Source organism: Pristiophorus japonicus, chromosome 24 (assembly GCF_044704955.1).
Source record: "Pristiophorus japonicus isolate sPriJap1 chromosome 24, sPriJap1.hap1, whole genome shotgun sequence".
NCBI classification, from domain to species: domain Eukaryota; kingdom Metazoa; phylum Chordata; class Chondrichthyes; family Pristiophoridae; genus Pristiophorus; species Pristiophorus japonicus.
The window spans coordinates 11779097-11796552 of NC_092000.1; the positions used below are offsets into that span (position 1 = coordinate 11779097).

At 49.9% G+C, this 17456-nt stretch overlaps 1 protein-coding gene across 2 annotated transcripts in view; it reads left to right on the forward strand.

Annotated features, from left to right (window-relative positions):
* Window positions 1-17456, forward strand: part of LOC139237808 (G-protein coupled receptor 54-like) — a 33025-nt gene that overhangs the window by 6660 nt on the left and 8909 nt on the right. For both annotated transcript variants that reach the window (XM_070867033.1, XM_070867032.1), the window contains exon 3: window positions 13836-13960. In XM_070867033.1, the coding sequence (XP_070723134.1) occupies window positions 13836-13960 (125 nt within the window). The remainder of the gene's footprint in view (window positions 1-13835; window positions 13961-17456) is intronic.

Genomic DNA, 17456 nt, shown 5'->3' on the forward strand with positions numbered 1-17456 from the left:
GGATAAGAGTCCTATCCAGTCCTCTCGTCATTTTACACACCTCAATCAGATCTCCCCTCAGCCTCCTCTGTTCTAAGGAAAATAACCCCAGGCTTAGGCTGGATAGCCTCTTGTTGACCGGTGCGGCCACGCTGGGCCGAAATGGCCTCCTTCCGTGCTGTAAGTTTCTATGATTCTATCTAATCCTTCCAATAGAGTACAAATGAGATTACTGAGTTGCTGTGTGGTGTGTTCTTGCTCAGATTCCCTCAGAAACAAGCACTTGCTGCGCTCCTAAAGCTTAATGCACAATTCCCGCTACCTGGGATAAATGTAAATGATGTGGGGAATGTCCTGCACGAATCACTTCCCCTCCACATCACCACTAACGTGCTAAACAGCTTGTAATTATAACTTGCAATTTACATCTCCGAGTCATTTAAAGAGGAAAAGAATGCAGTGGGTTACTGAGGCTACGTCTTTGTGATTTAAGCTGCCTCTCTTCATCCAAGAATGTGCTTAGAAATATATTAAACTAATGCACTGAGCAGTATAGGATATACCGTAAGCTCGAGGAACAGCACCTAATCTTTCGTTTAGGCACTTTACAGCCTTTCGGTCTCAACATCGAGTTCAGCAACTTCAGAGCGTAACCTCTGCCTCTGTTTTTTCTCCTGGCCGGTGCTGATGATTCTGCCATACCCATTCACACCCTATCTAGACTCATCTTTTGTTTCTTAACTTGCCCCATTACCATCTCCTTTTGCCTCGCACCATCATCCCTAATCTCTTCCACCTTCCACCCTATTACAGACCTTCCCTTTTGTTCTTCCCTCCCACCCCCCGCCCACCTTTTCACAGCCGCTGTACTTGCTTAAAACCTGTTAACGGGCTGGATTCTGGGCTTATTGGATTTTGTGGCTTTAATCGCAGCGGTGCGTCAAAGCTAGTGCCTGAAAATAGTTTGCGCCTCCGACTGCAAGTTTTGGCGAAAATGTAAGATTGAGGAGTGTTGGCGATAAGTCAGGCATTACACAACGGACTTTGAGCGCCCGAGCCCAAACTTGTGGCTGTAACGATGTTTCATTGTTGTTCAGTGCCCTGCAACATAACGTTGTATATTGTGTGGTTTTATTTTGATGGGAGGAGTTTTTGTGACTCCATTGCAGTAAAATTTATGACTCCTCATTTGCCGTTGGTGTCATGTGCATCATTCCAACGTTCACTGCAGATGTGCCTTTATGGGGGCACATAGCGTGTCCGGTATTAGCTCCATCCCTCAGTTTCCTCCATTTAGGAGAACCGGTCCATGATGAGCTGGTGACGTGCAACTCTTTGTCTGGCAGCATCTCCACGCTGCCTCCTGCATGGATGGTTATCCGAAGGGGGCCTCGCCAGGCTCCTCTTCATCCTCCTCCTCCTCCTCCTGAGGTGGGCCTGCAAATCCCCACGGGCAATGCCTGGCCCCTCATGATGGCCACGTTGTGCAACACGCAGCGCGCCACAGTGAATTCGGAAAGCTGTTGAGGGGAGTATTGAAGGCTGCTTCCAGAGCGGTGCAGGCATTGGTCTCTCTGTAGGAGATGGCACATCTCTGTCAGCACTTCCTTTCAAAAGTGCAGCCTTCTCACACACTGCTCCTCAGAGAGCTGGAGGTATGAGCGTTGGTGCCTGTAAACCCATGGGGGGTAAGCCCTCCTCCCCGGACGTCTTTGGCCTCTCATCATCCGTGGGCCGACATGGCCAAGAGTCCTTCCTCTAGCTCGACACCGCCTGGCAATAGCATGGAGCATGATACGTTGGCGAACTAGTAATGCCCCCATTGCATTCTCTCACTGAAGTTGTAAGGGCAATGGAATGGCAGATAAAAGTGAAGTTTGCAAGTCGGAGCTTGACGCAGCGTGATGTGCACAACCGTTGCAGTCAATATGACCTGCGATGTAGTATCCTCAGCCCTCCATTTAAAAATGCTGCCAATACCGCCTGCCACAACCTGTGACCGCCTGTTTTTTTTCAGGCGTTTCCTGGGGCGGCCGTTAAATGAGGCGTCAAGGCCGAATGTTCCATCCGGGGCGCGAGCATAGCATTGCATGACGATTGACGTCATCATCACACTAAAAACGGAGGGCGGGGTGGTAAGTTTTTGTGCTGGCGCTAACCAATATCCGAATCTTCTGGCCGGGCGGTAAGTCCTGGACGCTCGGCATTAACGCCCAAAAACAGCATTTACTGCCCCGCCGGAGCGCTAACCCAGGCGCAAATGAGCCAAAAATCCAGCCCAACGTTGCATCTCCAACGTTTAGCGGTTCTGACAGAGGGTCACCGACCTGAAACGTTAACTCTGTTTCTCTCTCCACAGATGCTGCTTGACCCGCTGAATATGTCCAGCATTTGCTGTGTTTTATTATAGGATACACTTCCTGTCGCCTGCGTCGGCACTCTCACCTCCGAATCAAAAGGTTTGTGGGTTCGAGGCCCACTGCACTTGAGTCCATGATCTCGGCTGATGCTGCAGTGCAAGGCTGAGGGAGGGCTGCATTGTCAGAGACGAGATGTTAAACTGCGCTCCCATCTGCCTGCTTACATCGAAGTAAAAAGTCCATGGTCGTTCTTTGAAGAAGCGCAGGGAACTGTCTCGATGTTCATCCCTTGTTGCAGGAACTTGCTGGGTACAAATTGGACGTTGAGCCTTCCTGCTAAGCTGCGTGGCTATGAAGTGCTTCCGGACGTCATGTGGACATGAAAGGCTCTGTATAAGTTACAAGGGGGTAGATCATGACTGTGTGAAAGCGTAACACGGGTGGTAGCAAGTTGACGACCCGTTTTACATCTCTGCCGATTTTTATTTGCTCTCTTGTGGGTTCTGGTCCCACTCCAGGGACTTGAGTACAAAAATCCAGGCTGACACTCCCACTGCAGGGCTGATGGGAGTGAAAGACAAAATAGAAACGCGTGTCTTTACGAAAGGATATACTTGCTTTGGAGGCAGTTCAGAGAAGGTTCACTCGGTTGATTCCGGAGATGAAGGGGTTGACTTATGAGTAGATTGGGCCTCTACTCATTGGAATTCAGAAGAATGAGAGTTGATCTTATCCAAACGCATAAGATAATGAGGGGGCTTGACAAGGTGGATGCAGAGAGGATGTTTCCACTGACGGGGGAGACTAGAACTAGAGGGCATGATCTTAGAATAAGGGGCCGCCCATTTAAAACTGAGATGAGGAGAAATTTCTTCTCTCAGAGCGTTGTAAATCTGTGGAATTCGCTGCCTCAGAGAGCTGTGGAAGCTGGGATATTGAATAAATTTAAGACAGAGACAGACAGTTTCTTAACCGATAAGGGAATAAGGGGTTATGGGGAGCGGGCGGGGAAGTGGACCTGAGTCCATGATCAGATCAGCCATGATCGTATTGAATGGCGGAGCAGACTCGAGGGGCCGTATGGCCTACTCCTGCTCCTATTTCTTATGTTCTTATGTGTCTGTTTTTTTTTGAAGTCAGCGTTGGGTGGGGGGGGGGTGGGGAAATTGCCCCTTTATTTAAGAGCCGCGAGCGTCTCAAAGAGGCGGCCACGGGCCGGTAATGACTCTCCACCCAGTCGGTGCGGAGCAAAGACCGTTTTCTGGAACTGCCCTACCTGGCTTTTCCAGCGGTGGTCGCGTCCTCCCCGCCCGTGTTGCCGCCCCGTCGGGGACGCGCGGATCCCCCCCCCCCCCACCCCCGACCAGTGGCAACCCCCTTTCCGCCGCTGGTTGGTGCCACCGACAGTTTTCCCCGGCGGGAAGCCTTGTGTGTGTGTGTGTGTGTGTGTGTGTGTGCTTCCGCCCTTAAAGGCCAGATCCCACTGCCGCGGCTGCCATTCTATTGTTTTTGCCGGCCAACTTCCAGATCGGCCGGACAAATATACCCCCCACCCCCCCCCCCGACCCCTGGGTTCGGCCGGGCCACCAACAGTCAGCCCCGGCACCCCCATCTCTTGAATGCCGAGCCGCTGGCTTGGCCGATTCTCTCCCTGGTGGACCTAACCTAAAAGTATGCCGAGCTCGCAGCAGCCCTCTCCATCAACTTCAAAGGTCGGTAACTGCGGTGCGTTTGGGCCTGGGCTCGAATACGGCCCCAGGATCTTTTCGTCTTTCTTTCCTGAAGGACCATTCCCAGCTCATGCATTATCGGCACCAGGGTTATGACGGGGAATCGCAAATGCTTGCATCAGTCGGTTCAAGTATCTTTTGAAATCCTGGTGGTGTATGCAAAAACTAACCCTACAGCCCCACTAGTATAAACACGCGGCTCAACACTAAGCGCAAGGGAGCCGGCTGTGGAGATGAAGAGGGGCCTGCCCGTTGAGCTAATAATGCCTATTTAAGGGGATTATCTTGCAAGGAGTCATTCATGCAGTGGTTTTGAAAAGCATCTATTAAGGCAGCAATATGCCAAATTCATGAGCAGTTAATGAATCACTTTTTATTCTGCAGAATAACTACACCGTGTTACACAGGAATGAATCATTCTCAAGCACTGAACCTATTTGTGTTTTAGGTGATCGCTGTGTCGACAATATTGAGGTGCACGATAACAGTGAATAATAAGCTTTTGTTTTCTAAGCAGTCTTGTAACCAAGGCAACTATCCTCAGGCTGATTGTCTTCTCCAAGATCAAAATATTTGGTCATAAAACACTTGCATTCATCTTGCTCTCACATCGCGAACCACTTTGCGCAGTAAATTACTTTGACATTCGGTCGCTGCTGTTGTGTATGCAAATACCGCAGCCCTTTAAATCATTACCGTCATCATAGGCAGTCCCTCGGAATCGAGGAAGACTTGCTTCCACTCTTAGAATGAGTCCTTAGGCGGCTGAACAGTCCAATACGAGAACCACAGTCTCTGTCACAGGTGGGACAGATAGTTGTTGAGGGAAAGGGTGGGTGGGACTGGTTTGCCACACACTCCTTCCGCTTCCTGCGCTTGATTTCTGCACGCTCTCGGCGATGACTCGAGGTGCTCAGCACCCTCCCGGATGCACTTCCTCCACTTAGGGCGGTCTTTGGCCAGGGACTCCCAGGTGTCAGTGGGGATGTCCCACCTTTGGCTCGTCTGCCGTGGATGAGTTCCGAGTAGAGCGCTTGCTTTGGGAGTCTCGTGTCTGGCATGTGAACTATGTGGCCTGCCCAGCGGAGCTGAATACCCTCCTGATGATGACCCTTCTGGCAGTTCTGGAGGGCGGGACCATACGAATGTGAGGAGGCCATTCAGTCCCCCGAGCCTGTTCCGCTGTATGTAGCATCCATCCCAATATCTAGGACATCCCAATTAAATCAGTGCCATTAAATCATGGTGCTATTAAATGGCATCGTTAAATCATGATCCCATTAACTCTATCACCAGTCATTGGGCTCAAGTTTCAGCCTGAGTTGCTCCTATTTTTTTGGAGCAACTAGTTTAGAATGGAGCATCTTAGAAATTGCAATTCTCGGCGTTTAGTTTGCTCCAGTTCTAGTGAGTTAGAATAGTTCCATTTTAGAAGAGATTTTTTTTTCAAAAGGGGGCGTGTCCAGCCACTTACGCTTGTTTTGCAAGTTTAAGCCAGTGAACACTTACTCCAAACTAACTTAGAATGGAGTAAGTGTAGATTTTTGTACGCTCAGAAAAACCTTGCCGACACTTGAGAAATCAGGCGTAGGGAACGAGAGATTGGGGGGAGTGGGGGGGGGGGGGTGGCGGGGAGGGTGTTTACAAACATTAAACACTTCACTTTAAAAAATAAAGAGTCATCATCAATAATAAATGATAAATAAAGCAATAAATCAATCAAAAAAAAAATCACTCAATAAATAAAACATTATTTCTACTCACCTACTGCAGCACCGGGGAGAAGAGAGGGGGGGCGGGGTAGAAGAGAGGAGAGGGAAGGGGGGGAGAAGAGAGAAGAGAGGAGGGGAGAAGTGGGGGAGGGAGAAGAGAGAGAGGGGAGAAGAGAGAGAGGGGGGGAAGGGGGGAGAAGAGAGGAGGGGGAGAAGAGGGGGGGTGGGGAGAAGAGAGAGAGGGGGGAAGGGGGGAGAAGAGAGGAGGGGGAAGAGGGGGGTGGGGAGAAGAGAGAGGAGGGAGAAAGAGAGGGGGGGAAGGGGGGAGAAGAGAGGAGGGGGGGAGGGGGGAGGGAGAAGAGAGAGAGAGGGGGGAGAAGAGAGGGGGAGAAGGAGGGAGAAGAGAGGAGGGGGGAGCGGAGAAGAGAGAGGAGGAAGAGAGAGGGGGAAGGGGGGAGAAGAGAGGAGGGGGGGAGGGGAGAGAGAGGGGGGAAGGGAGGGAGAAGAGAGGAGGGGGAAGAGGGGGGTGGGGAGAAGAGAGAGGAGGGAGAAGAGAGGGGGGAAGGGAGGGAGAAGAGAGGAGGGGGAAGAGGGGGGAGGGGAGAAGAGAGAGAAGAGAGGGGGGCAAGGGGGAGAAGAGAGGAGGGGAAGAGGGGGGAGGGGAGGAAGAGGGGGGGGAGAGAGAGAGGGGGGAAGGGGGGAGAAGAGAGGAGGGGGGAGGGGGAGGGGGGAAGGGAGGGAGAAGAGAGAGGGGAAGAGGGGGGAGGGGAGAAGAGAGGGGGGAGAAGAGAGGGGGAAGGGGGAGAAGAGAGGAGGGGGGGAGGGGGGAGGGGAGAAGAGAGGGGGAAGGGAGGAGAAGAGAGGAGGGGGAAGAGGGGGGAGGGGAGAAGAGAGAGAAGAGAGGGGGGCAAGGGGGGAGAAGAGAGGAGGGGGGGAGGGAGAAAGAGAGAGAAGGGGGAGAAGAGAAGAAGATGAAGGGGGAAGGAGAAGAAGAGACGAAGCCGGGCCCCGCAGACGACTCTCCGGGCAGGGCCCACCCCCAGCGAGAGGCCGGGTGTGCGGACCCCGCCGCTGAGGTAAGATGCGTCAGAGGCCACTTGGCCCGCGCTAGGGCCGTCGCCCCGAAGGCGGGACGTGCGCAGCCTCCGGCACTGTTTTCGGCGCAGGGCTGTAGCTCCGCCCCCAGCAGCTCCCGCCATGCCGCGTCGACCTGGAAATGGGCCTGGACATCTCGGGGAATCGCGAGGTAAGTACTCGGCGCAATTATTGTTCTACAAATTATGCGGGACTCTCCGATGTGCGCCGTTCTAGCGGGGGTCCGAAACCTGAGCCCATTGATACTAACAGATCTTGTGTTTTTTTTTTGCTTTCTTCACATGCCCTTCCACAGTGATTCCTTCCAAGCTGTGCTCTTATCAATTCAAACCCATACATATATCGAGTTTAATTTTAAAAGAATCAGCAGGCCTTATGTAATGTTGGTGAGGTAAGTCTGAGCGGTGTACTTTGCAGGATACCACCACTAAATGAAATAGGAGCAGGAGTCGGCCATTCGGCCCCTCGAGCCTGCTCCGCCATTCAATAAGATCATGGCTGCTCTGATCATGGACTCAGCTCCACTTCCCCGCCCGCTCCCCATAACCCTTAACCTTTAAAATATAATCTGATTACCCCTAAGAAATTAGAAAGCGCTATTGGAGCAACTAGTGCATGAAATGATTTAATCGCAGCTTGACCATTGGAAGAGCTTTACAGAGTCATCTATTCCAGTTGGCGGAGAGAAATGTCCCGAGAGTTCTTTGTGGAAGAGAGCAGGAGTGGGCCCCGAGCCTTTGTGTGAGGGTTAGCTGAAGTGACGGAAAGCTCGGTTAAAGAGATGACTTGAGGCTTTTAAAGATGTGGAGGGGGTAGAGAGACAGAGGCTTGGGGGCGGCAGTTCCAATGAGTAGGCCCAAGGCAACTGAAAACTCTGGCACCAAAGGTGGAGTGGAGGGGAGGGAGGGCGGGGGTTGGACCAGTCAGGGGATTACAGGACATGGAAGATGCCGTAAGGCTGGGGAGTAAGAATGTGGCAAGGACATGTTCAATTCAATCCCTTTGAGGGTTGAGTTTCCCCCAATAGCTTAGCATTTATATCGTGTCTTACAAGACCTCAGGACATCATAAAACGCTTTACAGCCAATGAAGTACTTTTGAAGTGTAGTCACTGTTGTAATTTGGGAAATGCAGCAGCCAAGTTGCGCACAGCAAGCTCCCACAATACAGCAATGAGATAATGACCATATAATCTGTTTTTGTTGCATTGATTGAGAGATAAATATTGACCCTAGGACGCTGGGGATAACTCCCCTGCTCTTCTTCAAAATAGTGCTATGGGATCTTTTACATCCACCTGAGAGGGCAGACGGTGGCCTCGGTTTAATATCTCCTCCAAAAAACAGCACCTCCAACAGTGCTGCAACTCCCTCAGGAGTGTCAGACTAGATTTATGTGCTCAAGTTCCTGGAGTGGGACTATGAACCCACAACCTTCTGACTCAGAGGCGAGTGTGCTACCCACTGAACCACAGCTGACACACAAGGTTGGTTGAGCGGGTTGGGCAGTTGGAGGTCGGAGGTCACGTGATGAAACCTCCAGGAATATGTTCAACCAGAGTGAACAACCTGTGGAGATATATATCACAGAAAGAGGAAGGTAAAAATGTTTAAATTAAACAACAATGACAGTGAGGAAGGGGAATAAATCAATCCCCAAACCAACACCTGGGACAATACTGAGGGAAATTTAAGATTCTGGACAAAAAAGATAAAAATTGGTCTGGCAGAAAAATCCTTGCTGGCAGTAGCCTTCAAACGCAGCTCTGAAAATCTTCTCTGCGTTTTTTTTTAGCAAAGGTGTTAATGAGTCCAGAACGATTCCAGGGATGAGGGACTTCAGTTACGTGGATAGACTGGAGAAGCTGGGGTTGTTCTCCTTAGAACAGAGAAGGTCGAGAGGAGATTTGATCGAGGTGTTCAAAATCATGAGGGGTCTGGGCGGAGTAGATTGAGAGAAACTGTTCCCATTGGCAGAAGGGTCGAGAACCAGAGGACACAGGTTTAAGGCGATTGGCTGCAGAACCAAAGGCGACACGAGGGAAAAAATTTTCCCGCAGCGAGTGGTTGGGATCTGGAATGCACGCCCTGAGAGGACGGTGGAGGCAGACTCGTTCGTGGCTTTCAAAAGGGAATTGGATAAGTAGCTGAAGGGAAAAAAATTGCATTTGCGGGGGGAGTGGGACTGACTGAGGTGCTCTTGCAGAGAGCCGGCAAGGGCTCGACGGGCCGAATGGCCTCCTCCCGTGCTGTAACCGTTCTGTGATTCTATGATATTCTCAACCACTTTTAAACCATTAGGGGACAGAAAGGTGGAGTTGCAGTGTGTGGAGCGTTTGACTGTTCCCGGCAGTGAGAGGAAGGGGTTAAGTGACTGCACGCTACGGTTCTCAGATCACAATTTCAAGGCCCCAGCGTGCGACAGATATATCTGTGAAGAACCAATAGGAATTCTCGACAAGAATGCTTTCAGATGCTAATCCCCCCGTAGTGGGAGAAAGTGTGCAAATTGATTTCACTTAGACCCCCCCCGTAACCATCAGAGAGAAAGACTTTAATTCCATCAGTGTGAGATGGATTTGCCTGGGGTCCCAGCAGTGAAGGGCAATATTTTAATCTCCTGCATCTGGCTCGGAACACTGCGAATATTATAACAAGAACTGATGGCAGGCACTCAATTTTTTTTCTGTTTTGAGTAACAGTTGTTGGAAATACAAGTGTCTGGAGTATTGTACATAAGACTTAACTGTAGTGTTTATGACAGTATAATAAATAATTTGATGCGGCCAGTGTCTTTGGAACATAAGTTGAATATTATATGAAATTCTTGAGAGCTCCTGTTTGCCATGCCTCTAGACTTGACTACTGCAACGCACGCCTGGCTGGCCTCCCACATTCTAACCTACGTAAACCAGAGGTGATCCAAAACTCGGCTGCCCCGTGCCCTAACTCGCAACAAGTCCCGCTCACCCATCACCCCCTGTGCTCGCTGACCTACATTGGCTTCCGGTTAAACCACGCCTCGATTTCAAAATTCTCATCCTTGGTTGCAAATCCCTCCATGGCCTCGCCCCCTCCCTATCTCTGTAATCTCCTCCAGCCCTACAACCCCCCCCCCCCCCCCACCCCCAAGATGTCTGCGCTCCTCTAATTCTGCCCTCTTGAGCACCCCTGATTATAATCGCTCAACCATCGGTGGCCGTGCCTTCTGTTGCCTGGGCCTCAAGCTCTGGAACTCGCTGCCCAAACCTCTCCGCCTCTCTTTCCTCCTTCAAGACGCTCCTTAAAACCTACCTCTTTGGCCAAGCTTTTGGTCACCTGCGCTAATTTCCACTTAGGCAGCTCGGTGTCAATTTAAAAAAATCTCATAACACTCCTGTGAAGCGCCTCGGGACGTTTTACTACGTTAAAGGTGCTATATAAATATAAGTTGTTGTTGTTGTTGTTTCTTGTTGATATAACTTAGTTAATCTTTTTTGGGGCCTTGTTAAGGCTTGCTTTTAGTAAGCAACACGGCGCTACGTGCAAAAAAAACAGAAAATGCCGCAAACACTCAGCAGGTTGGGCAGCACCTGTGGAGAGAGAGAGAGAGAGAGAGACAGAGCTAACATTTCGGGTCTGTTATGTATTTAACCCCTTGCAAGCTGTATTACATGACCACCAGGGGGCCTACCCGTTGGAGTCCCAAGGGATCCCAGCATCCCTTGGGAGCACGGTATCTCAGCAGGCCACCCACGAGGTACCTGCACTCTGGAGTCTCATTAAAGGAGCTAAGGTCACACTTGCTCATTGTTCACAGTGCTCAGTTTCATCCTCTATTATGAATGCATCAGGGTCGATGACCCTTCGTCAGAAACTGGAAAAGGTTAGAGATGCAGTGGGTTTTTAAGCAAGTCCAGAGGCGGGGAAAGGAGGGCGGGGAGGGGAGGAAAGAACAAAAGGGAAGGTCTGTTTTGGGTGGAAGGCAGGAGAGATTAAATAACACAAGGGATGATGATGAGAGCCAGAAGGGGATGTTAATTTTCCAGCCACTGGACTTGCTTAAGGCACCTGCAGAAGGGGAATGAATAGTTATCTAATGTAATATTAACAGACTGTGTGTCTCAAATGTAACTTGAGATATTCGAATCATGTCCTGCGTTTCTAAAGCATGGAATGTTTGGGCGTAGAGACGTTAAAATCAGCTGCAATTCAGTGCACAGGTACCTACAGTGGATGCCGTCTATAATCCCCCATACACATTGAACGGTTTGCTCTGTTACTGCAGCTCGTGGGATTTTGGAGTGGAGTAATGCTAATACAGTCAGTGCTGTCAGGGCCAAGTGATCTACAATTATATCACATGGGTTGTGGGGATCTGGAACTCGCTGCCTGGAAGAGTGGTGGATGCTGAAATCCTCACCACTTTTAAGAGATGGTTGGATGGGCACTTAAAGTGCCGTAACCTGCAGGGTTACGGACCTGGAGCTGGTAATTGGGATTGGACTGGATAACCTCTTTTTGGCCGGCGCAGCTATGATGGGAAGTACGGCAGGGAATCGAACACGGCCAGGGTGATCCCTTGGACTAGTTTCGATCGCCTGGATGGGTCGGAGAGGAATTTTCCCAGATTTTTTCCCCCTAAATTGGCCTGGGTTTTTATCTGGTTTTTGCCTCTCCCAGGAGATCACATGGCTCCGGTTGGGGTGGAGTGTAGAACGTTTTAGTGTAAGGGGTGTCGCAGATGTGTGGGGTGGACTGGGTGCTCTTTGCCTTTCTGCCGTTGTTCATAGGTTGTAACCTTCAGGGCTGCTGACCGAGGGCTGTGCGGCTCTTTGTCGGCCGGCGTGGACACGATGGGCCGAAACTGGCCTCCTTCTGCGCTGTAAATTTCCATGTTTCTATGTGTTTGTTTGTAGACTGCACTGGCAATCAATTTCAAATGATTTCTTGATACACTTGGATTATTGAGTGAAAATTATTAATCGTGTACTGGTAGCACACCAATGGCATGGAATGCACACTGCACGAAGAAAGACCCAAGCACAGAATAAAACTTACCTGCCCAAACCGGATGGTTCAGTAGGTGGGTCTGGTACCCAATCAGACGGAGCAGAAAGCACAGCGGAAAGACTTTGAGGAGTCAGGAAGTGAGACACGCGTCACAGAATACCCAGCCGCTGACCTGCTCTTGTTGCCACGGCATTTATGTGGCTGGTCCAGTTAAGTTTCTGGTCAATGGTGACCCCCAGGATGATGATGGTGGGGGATTGGGCGATGGTAATGTTGTTGAATGTCAAGGGGAGGTGGTTAGACTCTCGGAGATGGTCATTGCCTGGCGCGTGTGTGGCACGAATGTTACTTGCCACTTACCAGCCCAAGCATGAATGTCGTCCAGGTCTTGCTGGATGCGGGCATGGACTGCTCCATTATCTGAGGATATGTCCTATAGGGAATAAAACCTGTCGCCCTTACCTGGTCTGGGCCTATATGTGACTCCAGACCCACAGCAATGTGGCTGACTCTTAACTGCCCTCTGAAATGGCCCAGCAAACCACTCAGTTGTACCAAACCGCTACGATGAAGGCAGCGCTGTGGGAGTACCTTCACCACACGGGCTGCAGCGGTTCAAGATGGCGGCTCACGTGCAGTAATAAGTGGAAATCGTTAACCTTCTCAAGGGCGATTGGGCAAAAAATGCCGGCCTTGCCAGCGACGCCCACATCCTGTAAACTAATTTTAAAAAGTTGTATCGCCGCAGGATTTCAAAAGAAAAATCTCTTCCTTGAATTTGTTTGGTGTGAAGGAAAAACATGAGTATCCCTCGTCAACACCCTCTCATCTCCCCGCCCTCCTCCACTGACCTGAACTGATCTCATATACCTAACTACAAGTCACGCAGCAAATCGGGGGGAAAACGCTCTATTGGCGGGAGTCATACCTAGCACAAAGGAAGATGGTTGTGGTGGTTGGAGGTCAATCATCTCAGACCAGGACATCTCGCTGCAGGAGTTCCTCAGGGCAGTGTCCTAGTCCCAACCATCTTCAGCTGCTTCATCAATGACCTTCCCTCCATCATAAAGGTCAGAGGTGAGGATGTTCGCTGATGACTGCACAATGTTCAGCGCCACTCGCAACTCCTCAGACAATGGAGCAGGCCACTTTGCCAGTGTGTTATGGTTCTTCAAGTTCCTGCCATCGGACGACGGATTATGGGTCGATGCCCCCATTCATAATGTCATTGAGCAGAACATCATGAGGAGGACGTCCTCACAACACGTCTGCTCCCACGCCCCAGCAATTCTCAGATAGAAACAGGTGAGCCACAGATAAAGGCACAGATTCTTCTCACACCACCCTAAAGAAAAAAAAGACTTGAATTTATATAGCGCCTTTCATGACCACCAGACGTCTCAAAGCTTTACAGTTAATGAAGTACTTTTGGAGTGTAGTCACTGTTGTAATGTGGAAAATGCGGCAGCCAATTTGCGCACAGCAAGCTCTCACAAACAGCAATGTGATAATGACCCAGATAATCTGTTTTTGTTATGTTGAATGAGGGATAAATATTGGCCCAGAACACCAGGGATAACTCCCCTGCTCTACTTCAAAATAGTGTCATGGGATCGTTTACATCCACCTGAGAGAGCAGGCAGGGCCTAGGTTTAACAGCTCTTCTGAAAGACATCACTTCTGACAGTACAGCACTCCCTCAGCACTGCGCTTGGAGTGTCAGCCTAAATTTATGTGCTCAAGTCTCTGGAGTGGGACTATGAACCCACAACCTTCTGACTCGGGGGCGAGAGTGCTGCCCACTGAGCCACGGTTGATACTCTTGCAACCAGCAGAAGGGACCAAGCTTATTCCTTGCTTCTTTTCCCTGTGTTGCCTGTTTCTAGGAACTGTTTATGATGCTGCATTTCCCAAGTTCCTGAGGACTGAGTAACTCTTTCTTTGCTCTCTCTCTCTATATATTTTCAGCTAATCTGGCAACAACAGACATCATATTCCTGGTATGCTGTGTGCCGTTTACAGCCACCCTTTACCCACTGCCCAGCTGGATCTTTGGAGACTTCATGTGTAAGTTTGTCAACTACTTACAGCAGGTAAGGAGTGGGCATGGGGACATAGAAACATAGAAACATAGAAAATAGGAGTAGGCCATTCGGCCTTTCGAGCCTGCACCGCCATTCAATATCATGACTGATCATTCCCTCAGTACCCCATTCCTGCTTTCTCTCCATACCCCTTGATCCCTTTAGCCGTAAGGGCCATATCTAACTCCCTCTTGAATATATCCAATGCACTGACAGATAATAAATTGCAAATACTTGTACGACCTTCCCTTGAGGAAGGTGCAATTGGAGCAACAAATGCTGGATCAAAAAGTTCATTGTATCCAAGTTAAACCTGCCAGGTGCAGCTCAGTTTGCTTGATACCTGTTTGTTTCCAAAAAATGACTCAAACTCAGCTCAAAAGAGGAAATGCTACACTTCACAATTCCAGATGACAACCCCTTGCCCTACTCAGGATTTGCAGTATTAAAGGAAAGTAATTTCCATTCCTTTAACTGTGCTGTATACCTCAGGTGATGTCAGGTGCCCTCTTTCTTGGTTGAAGAGTCTACGCCTTCCTCCCACTGACACAAGGACGCAGCGCCCAGCTCGCTATACTGCCTGAATGCCTCTCGTTTCTTGCCCACCAGAATTAGATCCATGACTAGATGTAGCGCTTCAGATTGATCATGACAGTCTTCCACTTCATTACGACAGTGTCCCCCAAATCAGATGGTGGTGGGGGGGGGGGAAGTTTACCTTCAGTCTCAGCTCCAGCATCGATCTATCCCGCAGGCAGTATTTCAATTGGTATACTTAATGTGAAACCTGTTGCTAAACAATTCTGTCAATGTGTGGAGATATCTTCGACAAGCGCACGTGCATTTCATGGTCAATGTCCACCCTGCCTTGGGTTTTCATTGACATCATTGCTGAGATTCCAGCTTCACACAAATAGGTTGTACTAAATGGGAGCAACACTTTCAGTGCTGCAGAAGAAGCAGTCCTGTATTCATCGGAGCATTCACACCAAGATGTCTCCAGCGGTAATTCACTGAACTTGGCTCTGAGGGAGCTGTCGGATGAAATGTCAATGAGCTCTTCCAATAACTTTGGTGGGACACAGGTTAGCAGTTCAACTTCAATATCCTCATTAAATGGGTTTGTAGCCCACAGATATGCGGCAGATTGCTCTGTCGTGAGTTCTGGGAAATAAGTATTGAATTTGTTGAGCAGACCAGAAAGATGCGCTACCAGCTGTGGTTTGATGGTGTCAAAGTTAACTTTTCTTTCTTGAATGAAAGAATGCAGGAGCTCAAACATATCCACCGTGCCCCCAGAGACAAGGAGCTTCCCAGGTTGGCCTGGGATTAGTGCTGGTTTGGGATCGTTCTGTGCTGACCTTTAGGAGGGACTCAGCCACATGGCCTTGGGGGCTGTATTTTCTCCGTTCTTTGCTTAAGAATTCATTGCAACACGTTGCTATTGAGAACTAGTTGGTTTATTAACAAAGGTTTAACAATCACATGACACATTACCAGTTCATCTACCAGGCTCACAACTGCATACCTCATCGTGGACTCAACTGGCTGGGGTTTTATTGAGTCTTGTGAACATCACGTGACTGGCTCAGCCACTCACAACTCAACAGCTCTACAACTATTTTAAAGTAGAACTTTAAATCCAGTGCCCCCTTGTTAAAGGAACACCAGAACCGACAAATTCACAAATAAATCTTTTTGAAACTACGGTTAAATTAAAATTTGGTTGCCGGGGGTGATGATGCACTCCAGTCCCTCCGGCGCACACCTCTCGCGGAAGGCCGCGAGCGTACCGGTGGACACCGCGTGCTCCATCTTCAGGGACACCCTGGCTCGGATGTAACCACGGAAGAGAGGCAGGCAGTCGGGCTGAACGACCCCCTCGACCGCCCGCTGCCTGGAGCGGCTGATGGCCCCCTTGGCCGTGCCCAGGAGCAGTCCTACGAGGTGGCCTTCCGACCTGCCCGTTCCTCTCCGCACCGGGTGCCCAAAGATCAGGAGTGTGGGACTGAAGTGCAACCAGAATTTGAGGAGCAGCCCCTTCAAATAATGGAAGAGGGGCTGCAACCTCGCACATTGTAGATACACGTGGAACACGGACTCCTCCAAACAACAGCTCTACAAACCTGTGAGCATACTCACAGATGCATACGTTACAGGGATACTTTGGGATTGGAGTCGGGATGAGATGGCATAGTGCAGGAACTTGGATATGAGTTTGAGACCTGATAGAGGTTTTGAAGAGGAAGAGAGGTTTTGATAGAGTAAATGAGGAAACAATTTATCCTCTGGCGAGTGGGTTAATAACCAGAGGTCACAGATTCAAGATCATCGGAACCAGATCCAGAGGGGAGATGAGGAGAATTTTTTTTCACTCAGAGATTTGTCGGGATACAGAACGATTGGCCTGCAAAGCTGATCCCACAAATAATTTTAAAACAGAGTTGGACAATAGTTAAGGATGTGGAACTTTACAGGGTTATGGACAAAAAGCGATAATGTGGGACAGAGCACGACAGCTCTTGCAGAGAGCCAGCCCAATGGCCTCCTTCTGTGCTGTAAGCTTTCATGAGATATATTATGTGACTTTATAGAATCATAGAAATTTACAGCACGGAAGGAGGCCATTCGGCCCATCGTGTCCGTGCCGGGCAACAAAGAGCTATCCAGCCTAATCCCACTTTCCAGCTCTTGGTTCGTAGCCCTGTAGGTTACGGCACTTCAAGTGCACATCCAAGTACTTTTTAAATGTGGTGAGGGTTTCTGCCTCTACCACCCTTTCAGGCCGTGAGTTCCAGACCCCCACCACCCTCTGGGTGAAAATTTTCCCTCAAATCCCTTCTACACCTCCTACCAATTACTTTAAATCTACGCCCTCTGTTTGTTGACTCCTGTGCTAAGGGAAATAAGTCCTTCCTATCCACTGTATCTAGGCCCCTCATAATTTTATGCACCTCAATTAGGTCTCTCCTCAGCCTCCTCTATTCCAAAGAAAATAACCCCAGCCTTTCCAATCTTTCCTCATAGTTAAAATTCTCCACTCCCGGCAACATCCTCGTATCTCCTCTGCACCCTCTCCAGTGCAATCACATCTTCCCTGTAATGTGGTGACCAGAACTGCACGCAGTACTCCAGCTGCACGGAGTACTCCAGCTGCACGCAGTACTCCAGCTGTGGCCTAACTCATGTTTTGTGGGGGGGGGGGGGGAATCTTACATCTCATGGTGTTTCCACGACATTGCTGCTCTTGTCCTCTTTATAATTTGTTCCTGGGATGTGGGCATTGCTGGCAAGGCTGGCATTTATTGGCCATCCCTAATTGCCCCTTGAGAAAGGTGGTGGTGAGCCGCCATCTTGAACCGCCGCAGTCCGTGTGGTGAAGGTGCTCCCACAGTGCTGTTAGGGAGGGAGTTCCAGGATTTTGACCCAGCGACGATGCAGGAACGGCCGATATATTTCCAAGTCAGGATGGTGTGTGACTCGGAGGGGAACGTGGGGGTGGTGG